Below are 12,168 nucleotides of genomic sequence, written 5' to 3'. Positions count from 1 at the left end.
GAGTCCATAGATTAAACACCATTAATTTGTGTGCCTAGCGTAATAATTAATTTGTTGCGACGACGGACTCTTACCAAAAACTCGCATCGCATTCAGATCGATACGAGTGGATTATGCTAGTTTAAACTATACAGGGTTAACCCTATTCGAAGCTAATAAAATATGCAGGTTAATTGTATAATGCCCTACACAGGTCATTATGCAGTCACTTCACTTAGCAAAGCATCATCATATATAAACTAATCGCCATCAGCTGCTATAATTGTACGGGATGCATGTAGAAAGGTTTTGATAGGATGTCTCCAGACAAGCAACTAGCTTAGTTTAATATATAATCCTAGTTAATCTAATTGTCCTTGTCAGATGGGGGTGTGTACCACAGCACCAGCTCAGTCTACTCGACAAATCTATAGCTGACAAAACTGCACATATATTGACCCCCTCTACATCTCTTTAATTGGCTTAATTTAGTTAGCAGTCTTGACGAAATCAAATAAACCAATCATAATTAAACAAGCTAATTGAGAGATGGCATCATCTTTTCTCGAAGATTTACTGGCTAATTGGCTACGAATTGCATGAGATGGAACTACTGGTAATCTAGGCTTGCATCATCTTGGGATCTTGTGTTGCTTGTGGGTTTAGTTAATTGGTGGCCCAAGTACACGTAGGTATAGGTCTTTTAATAAAAAGACAAGCTGTAGGTGACGCATGGCGAGTCCTGTCTAGTGCAGAGAGAATTCATTCTATATCTCTCCTTGGAAGTTTAGACCAACAAGCAAGTTAATTACTCTTTGAAAGAGCTAGCCGGCCATTTTTAATTTACTACTAATTAATTTGTATTCAATTGTTTGGTGACTAAAACCGGAGATGAGCTCTAGGTTGTGGTTTGAATATTTGCACAAGATCAGGAAGGAAATTTATAGCTAAGAAGATAGCTGCTAGATGAAAGGGATGGCCAAATTAACATTTAATTAATTAATTTGTTTGAAGTGATATGCAATTAATCATCTTCTAGAATTGCGATGTATGCATGTGTGGGGCCGGATTGGCAACTTCTTAGGGTTCAAGTTGCCAAATTCTTGTTCCAAGTGATGTGATATGAAAGGTGATGTAAAGCTAGGCATGTTGATAAACATATTGCGCCGGTAGGTTTCTATCCTGATATCAACTCAGACTTGTCCTTCTTCTTCCTGTCTCGATTTTCTGATGCAATTGTAATCTTCAAAGCACCGAATAATTAAGTATTTAATCTGTACCATTTAGTCCACCAGCGTACGCTTTATTTGAAGACTAATTTAGTCACAATTGTACTGCAAAAAGCTTGCTTTCACTAGGCCCATAATTGCTCTTTAAGAAATTATTTTTTGCCAGAATTAAGCAGCTAGCTAGCACTCATCTGTATGTAGCCGTTGGACTTTTCCAAAATACTAGAGTTCGGCGGTTGCTAGTTTAGAAGTTTTTATTTTGTAATTATTTGTAGTTAATTGTGTGGTCTTCCTGTGATCTGCAAGATGGGTGTTCTAATTTATTGTTTCCGCCCCTGGAAACATGTTTGCCCATTTGCCATTGCCACCTCTTTCTGTCGAGAGAGCTTGCAATGCACGTGATAAAAAAAAATGGTCTCTGATCACTTTCTTATATGCAGAGATGAACCCTCGTACTACTTATATTCAGTTTCAGGGATCGCTTTGTCAGGGTTAACATATTTTAAATCCAATTTGCTGCTACTAAACATTCCTCTGTGACCAATTTGACACACAATGAGTACGATTCCTTTTGGACTGTGCATTGTCCAGTTTCATCAGCTTTTGTTTGGAACAGAAATGCAGGGGATGAACTGTTTCATGTAAACTTACATGTTACATGCTCCTAGTAGTTCTAAAATATATGTAACTGCAAAGGTTGAGGCGTAATATATATGTTACACAGAACAAATTCTTCTCACTGCTAGTTTGACATATAGTTTAAAATTTCTGTACAAGTGGAAGGCATAGTTCCAAAGGTCAATAATTGATCACCATTGCACATTGTTATGTTCTGAAAAAAAAAAAGTACCTGCTTTTGAAAGAAGGGGACATAACAAACTGAATGACCACCAAACAACATTTTCCCAAAGCTTTCTTAAACCATACTTGTAAGTTGGACACCCAACCACTAGAAGCAATAAGTTGATGAACCATCATATTTCCCAACAAACTGCTAGCTATGTTGAATTGATACCCTTATTACCACAAGGCACCTAGAAAAAAAAATATTTTTTGACCCCTAGGAGTAAAGGCTAAAGAATTAATGCTAGCTAAAACCTTTGGCCTGAGGCCCATGTGAGTCACCATCACCAAGATGTCCCAACTACAAACAAGATCTCAAAAGGGGAGATTTGAAAACACTTTTGTTATGATCTCACTTGAGTCCTTGCATTGATGTAGTTTTATGTCAAGAAAACCTTATCTCAAATGGAACGTGATTAGATTGTGGGCCCTACCCTGCCTCTTATCATATTGTTTGTTTTATAGGCCTTCTCTCAACTTGATTATTATGCGCCGAAAGATTGCATCTTAATTGTGTGATTTTTGGAGAGTTCAAATATGCTATAAGTAATTGCGGTGTTCCCAATTTTGGGCAAGCATCTTAGTTGGCATGCAGCATGCATCCTCTAGTGGAACCAGGACATAAGGTAGAAGCACATCAAATTAGGCTTTGACAGACAAGGATGCACTTGTTGATTGAACCATCTATTTGTCTCCGCTATATAGTCACAATGGTTATTAGTGTTATTATGCTATTCTTGACCAATTTGGCTTGAAGCATTGCTTGATGAAAAGGACCATCGAGGAGAAAAGTCTTCAGAATAGAACATATCTCTTTTATTATCATTATTGAATAGAACATAACTCTTCAATATTCTCTATATTATTTTACTGTCAAATTGATAGGTTGCTGTAATATTCAGTGACGTAAACTCGTTTCTTACTTTACTGTAAGGAAGATGTAAATTCATTTTCATGTATATACGCTTCTCTAGTTTTTTAAGACCCTCTGTGGTTTTTAATGGGTTACTTATATGTCCTTTAATTTAATTAGGAAGGTAGCTCGCGCATTCGTGCGGGTATGTATCGTAGGTTGCATTTGAGAAACTTATAAGACAATGTACTAACGGAATAATACATGCCATATTTCAAAACTATGATTTGTCTATGTTTTCTCCGTTAGCATTGCATGACGAATTTAATTACGTTATTTATAAAATTGTCTACTGGAGATTGGGTTTTATGGTACCTAGGACATCTGTCTGTTGAAGTTCTATTGGAAAAGAGAGAAAACTTAAGTTGCTATAAAAGACATTGGATATGTAACAATATATAATTAATTGCTCTACCAATTTATGTAGAAAACCAATAATTAATTTATTATTTGATAGTAGACGTAATCGAATTATCATAGCTAGCCAGCTAGGGATAGTTCCTCATAGAAAATTATGACTATTGTATAAATGGAAATATGATGAGACATACAGTTGTTTTAGTGTTCAACCTTTAATAATTAAAAAATATGATTTAAATGGATAAAAACAATAAAATTTATGATTCAAAGGTAATAGCCATTCAAAACCTTGATATCTCAATCGACTAATGCATTCGACCAATGTGGTTTTTTTTTTTTTTTTGCAAACACTCTGGCACACCCTTATATTAGAAGAGAAATGTGAGATATCTACGATGAGATCAAACAGTGGAGGGGATGGACATGTAGGTTTGATTAATTTAAGCAGAAATAAGGATCATACGTTTAATTTGTTTGTTTCTTTACCATAACTTTTATAATTTCCATTAACTTATTAGAGGCGTTAAGAGAATTTTTTAGTGGCAAGGTGTTTAATACAATCACAAATATTTGCTTTGATTTAAAATACCTTTTTATGTTACTATGGGGTATTTATAAATCATATAATCATTTATCGATTCCAGGTTTAATTTGCATTTTTCTTTATCAAATTTTTTGAATTTTCTTCAACTTATTAGAGGTGTTAAAAGAATTTTTAGGAACAAAACATTTGATCTAATCACACATTTGATTTTATTTAAATTTCACAAAACTACATGTATTTTGATCAAACTATCACAAAATTACATATTTAAGGCGTTGTATTATAAAACTACAGATTTAGCACCATATTTATCAAAAAAATAATATTTAAGGTTAAGTATCACAAAACTGCATATTTAATATTGAAGTTAACACAAAACTATAGTTTTTAGAGTTTAATCCCTAGCACCATTATTATGCTGGAGCTGTAAACATTATTTTTTTTTGACTAAATTGGTTCTAAATCTATAATTTTATGATAATTTAGTTACTAAATATGTAGTTTTGTGACACTTCATTTTAAATGTGTAGTTTTGTGATAAATTTGGTGTTAAATGTGTAGTTTTGTGATACACCAATTCAAATCTATAGTTTTGCAATAATTTGATCATAGTATCTGAAGTTTTTTGTGTTATTTACTCTGAAATCATTCATGGAATCCAGTATCATTGTCCATGGAGTGTACATTAATTGAAATTTCAAAGGTTAGCTGATGCTTTCATGTATACAAGCATGCCAGACATATATAATTTCTGATTGGGATGAAAGAGTATATATATAAGTTAAAGGTATCAATCTATTAAAAACCAAAGTAACTAACAAATTGTAAATCGTGAAGGTATATGTCTCACACTATTTTTTATTTGACAATAAAATCATAGTCAATGTGCACCTTAAATAATTGATTGATATATTAGGATATAAAAAGATAGACTAATAAAAGAACAATTCAACATATATATATATATAGTTAAAAGGTTATTCATCGACGATCACATACATCAGTAATCCATGCCGGTAGGCTCGCATGAAGATATACTTGAGGCCGGGAGATTCGGCTATATACCATGGAAATTTTATTTAAAATTAGTTAACAATATAATGCTTATCTTAACTACCATGGAGAAAAAAGAGGATGGAGAAGGGCGTGCATACGTACGCGCGTGAGCCGTGATGGGAGAGGATCGGATCTGTGGGGGCAGCGGCGCCGTACATACACTATTTTATATATAAATTTAATGGTTTATAATATTGGACCCACGTATTTAAGTGAAAAATAAAAGGGTAGGTGTTTTTGCCATATGGCAATATAAGAGCGTTTTTAGAACGCCACATGGCAGCTTGAGAGCGTTTTAAGGAAGTTTAATGGACTTTTAGTATATAATAGATAGATAGATGGATGAAAACCAACACAATTCACACACAACAACAACCTACCGGCATTCATCAGACTAACAAGAACTGAAAACTTCTATAAAACTCATCCATATGACTATAAACTTAAGTTGCTGCATCTTATAGTACTCCAAAATATGTTTTTTTTTCCTGTAATCAGATGACTGCTTGTTTGTTTTGGGTAATGAAAATTTCCTGTTATCTAAGAAAAGAGTACTCCAAAATGACACTAAATTGTTTTTGAAGAACATCAATTTTAGGCGAGGCAGTTTGAAGAACATTAATAAGGCCTAAAAGGCTACTGCTCATATATATGAAATAAAAAAATTTTAACTAGCTAGCTAAACCAATAATGTTGCTTGCCAAGAAGAAAGAAACATGCATGACTGCAGTGTGCACTAGCATGGATTTCCAATAGAGAAGAGAACAGCTTTGCTTCTTGTTCCGGAGTTCATCAATCCCCCTCTTTTAGGGGGTCCTGCAGGAGGTAGCTAGTCTAGAACTGAAGCAATGGAGTCAATGTCTCCTTCAGATCGAATCATGGAAGACATTAGGGCATCATCATGCTCAAGTGCAAGAAGTCCCTGCGTTTTCGTGGAGGGTGGGGTCCTCCCCCTGTGGCGCCAACCAGTCACAAATCAACAAGTAGAGCCAATGTTTTAGTAGCCCTAGGAGTGAGTGCTATGATTAGAAGGAAGATGCCATGCTTAAGCTAGCAGCTGACACCTTGACATGCATAGCATAGCATTATGTAGGGGAGATCAAGGAGGAGGCAGGGATAAAAGTGCACAACTGTGGTGGACTGCTGATCATTTGGTCTGATGAAAGCTTGCCCACTTTATTGGTATCTGTACTTTGCCTTTCACTTGAGACTTAGCCTGTTTTTTCTGGTATAGCTAAGCTAATCTATGCTTGCTCATCTTTTCCACAAAGGCTTTGTGCTCAACTGGTGAGTTTTGATTGGCTGGGAGAGTACTTGATAAGTCTTCAGATAAAAACACTACCTTTTTGTTCAGCTCCAGCATATGCATTTCAGGTTTCACTCCTAGTAATTAAGATAATGTTTATGCATGATGTGTGTCTGCAAGTGTGAATTTTGGCCTACTTAGTAGCTTTCAGTTGGCCAAGCACTTTGACAGTGCCCTCCACCCTGGCAAATTAAATTAACTCTGGATTAATTCTGCAATGCAATCTGATCCAAAGACCCTAGCTAGTTGCTGATGCCTTATAATTAACTCTAGATTAGCTAGGCACTGAGTTAGTTATAAAAACCATGCACATTGCTAGAGCTGAAATGTTTAAGTGTAGCACATGCATGCTAAGTGCTGTAGGTTCCACGTTTAAGTAGATGGGTCCAAAGACTATAGCTTGGATCATTAAGCAACAAAGGTATCTCATTATTGAGCTGCTTTCTAATGTACTCAGAGCTAATGCTCAGCTACTGATGGAGTCAGTAACTGTGCTAGATTAGCTATAGTGTGGTGTATGCTTGATTACCACTTGTTGCATAGGTACTTAATTAGGTAGGTTTGTTAGTCATCAGTTGTAGGCAGGCATCTAATTAATGGTGATTGTCGGTCGGAGCTAGCTAGGTAGCCACCATCATCAAATTTTTCCTTTTAAAAAAACAACTTGAGTTACTTGCAAGGCAGATTAACAACAGTGACGTGTGATGGTAAACCTGACGTTGATCAGGGACATGATGCAGCACCCAACACGGAACAGCAGATTAGCTTAGCTACAGCAGCAGCAAACAGCAAATTCGGAGTTCATCAGACGACAGAGAGAGATGGGGAAAGGGAAAGGAACAAGAAAGCAAAAGGAAGCGAGATCGATGGATCGAAAGGTGGTGAGAAAAGGGAGACTGAGAAAGGAATCGGGCAAAGCTGGTGTCAACTCCTGTTCCCGATCCTTTTTTTCTCTTTCTTCCCAAAAAAACATTATTCTCGTGTATACTCTTCTTTGCTTGACATATCAGATCAACCAGTGTAGGCCCATGTCTTGGGTGAACGAATCTGCTGTTTTTGCATAATTCTGTTCGTCGAATTTGGTCAGATTCAGGAACTGAAGGGTTATTACTCTGCTTCAGATTTCAGACAAAACTTCGATCCCAAGGCCCAATCACACAATCACTGGTCTAAATAAGGAATATGTATATTTTTCCTCCTTCCTTTTCTTGCTCTATGTAGAATCGCCTCCCTCAAGACTTATTCATCCAAAGGGAAAGTTTACTTTAGGTCCCTCAATTTGTCGACGAGTCTAAATTCATCCCTGAACTAAAGTACCAAGATATAACATGTCCCTCAACCTTCAAAACCAATTCAAATAAGGTCTCTGGACAGTTTAGATGGTGGTTTTGGCTGACGTGACGTCTACGTGGCACTTAAAGTATTTTAAAAACTGTGGGACCCACCTGTTAGTGAGTTCCAATTAAAATAAAAAATTACAGTGGTCCCCCTTATTTTTCGTTCCTTCTTTTTTTCTCTCTCTCTCTCTCACTTTTCTCCTTTCTTGCTTCTTCTTATTCCCGGTACCTGGCAGTCGGCCACAGGTTGCCGTCCTCCTCTACATTCTTGATGTTGCTCAACCTGTTCTGGAAGAAGATTGGCCCGCCCTAGTCGATCACCACGAATGAGAGGGAGAGAAAAGATGGAGAGAGCGGAGAAAAGAGAGAGAAAAAAGGTGAGATCCACTGTAATTATTTTATTTTAATTGGACACTCACTGACGGTGTGGGTCCGATGGTTTTGAAAAGACTTTAAGTACCACATCAATGTCACATAGGCTCCATGTCAACCAAAACCACCATCCAAAACCGTCTTGCGATCTTATTTGCACTGGTTTTGAAAATTGAGGAACGCGTCATATTACTGCGGTTCAGGGAAGAATTCCAGACTTGGCAACATGCTGAGGGACCTAAGTGAACTTATTCCTCATCCAAATAACTCAGAATTTGCGCATTCCGTGGCCCAAGAAACACCCGCAAGTCAAGTCTCGTCATGGGCCTTCGGATAGCCCACGACGTGGTGCTATGAAGTGGGCCTCGCATTGCTTCCTCTCCCGACGAAGCCCAGAGACGAGAGGCACCCACCTGCGCCGCCGCCGTCGCAGCAGCAGCAGCAACGATGAGCAAGAGCGCCGGCGCGGCGGCGGGGCCGACGGCGGCGGCCGCGGCAGCCGCGGTGCAGAAGCAGAAGACGCTCCTCCAGAAGGCCGACGCCGACGTCTCCAGCCTCGTCGACAACTTCGCCGCCTTCATCAACATCGCGCGCGTACGTCCCCCCCTCCCCACTTCTCCCTCCTCCTCTTCCTTGGTGTCGTACCAAACCCTAACTCCTACTTCCGCTCCGCTCGTCTCAGGTCAACGACCCGCCCGTGCGCAACACGCAGGAGGCCTTCCAGATGGACATGCGCGGCTCCCGCTTGGTACACACTTGCTCCATGATTTGTTTCTTCGCGGCGGTGTTTAAATCATGCCCTATAGTATTTGTCTAAATGAGCAAATTTAGAGCTACGATGCCCCTAATTTTAAGCTTTGATATCACATTTGATGTGCCGGCTGGATGGAGAACTGGAGATGTTCCTCCTACCTCAGTAGTGGAGACAATTGGTGTGTAAGAAGAAATACCGAGGAATTACTTGCTCAATTTGGTATTACCATTGTATTAGGGGTCAAATTAAGCCATGGCAGTGAATCCTTGGTGCCATATCCTTGATAGCTGTTTGTTAGGATTTAGGAGTTATAGTATTGATTTCTTGATTTCAGGTGCACCCTGATCTAGTTGGAACTTATAACTAGAAGGCAATCCTAGGCAAGAGTGAAACTAGCTTTGCTTGGAAACCTCAGCTGTTTGGTAGAGGCAAATTAATCTTGCTTTGCTAAGCAAAGTAGGCAATAACCGTCAACAAATCCTTGCCCACCATGGAGAGCCAAGTTGGCTCTCCCTGGACGGCAAGCAATGAAGCCCAATGTCATGGATGCAAGCAGTCAAAGACATGCTGGAACCACTTGGAGGGACGTACAGACAAGCAACTCGCTTGAACCAAACAAGCATACTAACTTCTATGAGCTAGCGATCAGACGGCCTATCCTATCTTATCCTGGCTAAGTAAACTTAGTGAGGATTCCAAACGCGCCTCTACTGAGTCAAAGTTCAAATAGACGAAGCTATCCAACGCAGAGGAGATATCACCGTGTTTAATCCGACACCCAAAAACACTATCTGGAAAGGAGATATCTAGTGCAAACAAGGACATCGCTATAGAGATGGAATTTGATATTTGAATAACGGTAGGGATGTTATCTGGGTAGGGTGAAAATGCAGTGCATATGAAACAGGGAATCAGGGATTGGTTAGTTAAAATTCAAGCAAGAAACTGACTCTAGTCACGCAGAGTAAGATTCAGAACATGATATCATAGTTTGTGTATATCTGTGGATTGAGAAGAACCTACCTCAGACACGCAATGGCCTTACTTATCATAGACAGTATGGTAATGGTAATGAATAATGAGTTTGAATCACATTTTGTTGCCTATGTATTTTCTGATCTACCTTTATGTTAACATATTGCAACCATCCATTCTACAAAGTATGCTTTTGTAATATAATTGGAAGCTAGTTCTAGTAATCAGTATCATTTGGCAAACCCGTTGAATGTGTAATTTCAGCTGCGATATGCTATCATGCTTTTCAGATACATTCAGCTGATTCTCTGTTGAAACTAGTGTCAGAGCTTAAGAGAGCAGCTATCTTTTCTGGGCTTGCTTCGTTAACTGAAAATGTGGATAGGCGGATTGAGATCCTTAGTCAACAAGCTGAAGGAACAGAGAGAATGCTGGAGAGGATTGGGCAGGAGGCAGCAGGAAGCCTAAAGGAGTTGGAGGCACATTACTACTCATCTGTTGTGCGGACACCACCGGATGAATGAGGTAAATTCTACCTTTCTCTGAGTGAAAGATATTTCCTTGTAATTGCTGGAGGTGCATAGTTGCTTACAATACTAAGATTTGGTGTCAATTCATGGTTAATTGCAATTTTCAGTCAAAGACCTTTGCTGATGAAAAATTGTACATCAATTGATATGCAAAGCATAACGTTTAGTTGGGTCTAATTTGGAATTCTTGCAAGATGGACAAGTTGGTGGGTATCCCATAGATTGTTTTGCTGCCTCCATAAAAGATAGCCAGTTAAATTTGTTGAATTTAAGGGCACCTACAATGGTTATCTATAGGCTCTCTACAAGAGATCCATGTCAGCATATTTTCCTACTTGGAAGATATTAAATGAAGAGAGAGAGCAAAGCTATCTACTAACTTAGAGATAGTCTATAGAGAAAAACGAGGCAAGGCATGAGAGAGTTATAGATACCCATGTAGACATACTATTGAGGTGGTTTACTATTAATCTAGTCTATTGCTGAAATGTACATGTTTTATAGAAAGCACATTACTTTACCATTGCGGGTGCTCTAAGCAACGTCTTTTGGCCATTCTACATGCTATGCTTATATACTACTCCCTCAATCTACTTTTGATAGTCATATTTCATCTTGGTACACAGACCAAGGATAAGTAATTCTATTTATCTTTAAACATGCTACTCCCTCCATTCCAAATTGATCTACATATAGTTTTTTTGAGGTTATTTCTAAATGATCTACATATTTATGTTCATTCATTAGGTCTATTCGTTATTTGTGCGTTGGAGTAAATGGACATTGATGCATGCATCCATGCACACAAGCATTTATAACCCACATGCAATATCTTGATTTGCTATTGGCTAGGAAATAGTGGGGATGATGCATGCATTGAGTTTGTTGCTAGAGTAAATATAGTATGAGAGAGTTATTAGTTTTTTTTTTGTCTTGGTATACTTATGAAATATGTAGATCAATTTGTAATGGAGAGAGTACTAGTTATTCCTCGTAAACATGCGATTCATTAATATTTACATTTCTCGATGCACATATAGCCAATCTTGTGTGGAAGAATAGAGAGTTACGCATTAAATCCGAGAAGTCATTAAGAGGATAGGTTGTTGGATTGAAATATGCCTATCAAAAATAAATTTTTCAGATTTGGAAATATGCCTATCAAAAGTAGATGGAGGGAGTAGTAATTAGCAAGTACCTAGATAGATTCACAGCAAAAGGTTTGCCTGTTGATAATTATGGAGACATTAAGGCAGCGCGGCTGTTAGTACTCTAATGATTTATTTTTTTAAGCTTAAGTTATTTGGTTTGGCTTTTAGATGCGACCGTATATGCTCTTTTTATATATGAAATAGACTAAATGACCAACTCCTAACTAGTCAGAAATGACTAGTAAGTCTACAAGCTTTCTACTCATTGATCGTCTTTACTATGTTATCAGGATTATCCCTTCTGAATAGGCGTGGACTTTAAAGCAGTAGTGACAATGACTTGTTCAGTATGTCTTATGTAAAATCACATTTAATTTAATCAAGAACTGATTTGATCTTTTTGCCCCAACTTTACTGTATAAGTTGTTGGGAACTTGGGATGCCTTTCTGGTTTCTACCTTTTTAGGCGTTCTAGTTTCCACCCAAACGAAGCTGTTTGCTCTCGTACGGCTGTGTAATTTATCTCTACGTGCTAAATTGATTACCTTGCATTGGAGGAACAATATTGACGCTAACATGTGTTACAGCGGACTTGTTCAAACTGGTTAATATGAGTACATACCATTTTTTGCATACCCTGCTGATGTTAATCTCAGATCGTTCTGTAGAAATTCATAGTACGTTCTTCAGGACTCTGTAGAAAATCTCAGATTGCTCATCCGACAATCCTTGTGATGTTGGATTGTAGGAGTACCTATGAGGCTATGACAAATGACAATCCTTGTGATGTTAGAAAATATCAGGTTGTAGTAGGATTCT

The 12,168-nt window shown here is 38.0% G+C and overlaps 1 protein-coding gene across 1 annotated transcript; it reads left to right on the top strand.

Moving 5' to 3' along the window:
- Window positions 1-8,337: 8,337 nt before the first annotated feature.
- On the top strand, window positions 8,338-11,758 carry LOC127766830 (mediator of RNA polymerase II transcription subunit 22a-like). The gene is made up of 4 exons (XM_052292022.1): window positions 8,338-8,533; window positions 8,622-8,687; window positions 9,959-10,193; window positions 11,640-11,758. The coding sequence occupies exons 1-3, from the start codon at window positions 8,387-8,389 to the stop codon at window positions 10,190-10,192; spliced, it is 447 nt and encodes a 148-aa protein (XP_052147982.1). The 5' UTR covers window positions 8,338-8,386; the 3' UTR covers window position 10,193; window positions 11,640-11,758.
- The last annotated feature ends 410 nt before the right edge of the window (window positions 11,759-12,168 follow it).

Source organism: Oryza glaberrima, chromosome 1 (assembly GCF_000147395.1).
Source record: "Oryza glaberrima chromosome 1, OglaRS2, whole genome shotgun sequence".
NCBI classification, from domain to species: Eukaryota; Viridiplantae; Streptophyta; class Magnoliopsida; order Poales; family Poaceae; genus Oryza; species Oryza glaberrima.
Note: the sequence above shows the minus strand (reverse complement) of the source record. Positions and strands in the feature narration are given on the sequence as shown.

What these genes read in the sequence shown, in the direction of transcription:
- LOC127766830 (XM_052292022.1), top strand. Translation starts at nt 8,387, where the DNA reads ATGAGCAAGAGCGCCGGCGCGGCGGCGGGGCCGACGGCGGCGGCCGCG. An exon ending in CCTTCATCAACATCGCGCGC is followed by an intron (nt 8,534 to 8,621) that starts GTACGTCCCCCC and finishes CGCTCGTCTCAG; the next exon opens with GTCAACGACCCGCCCGTGCG. An exon ending in ACATGCGCGGCTCCCGCTTG is followed by an intron (nt 8,688 to 9,958) that starts GTACACACTTGC and finishes CATGCTTTTCAG; the next exon opens with ATACATTCAGCTGATTCTCT.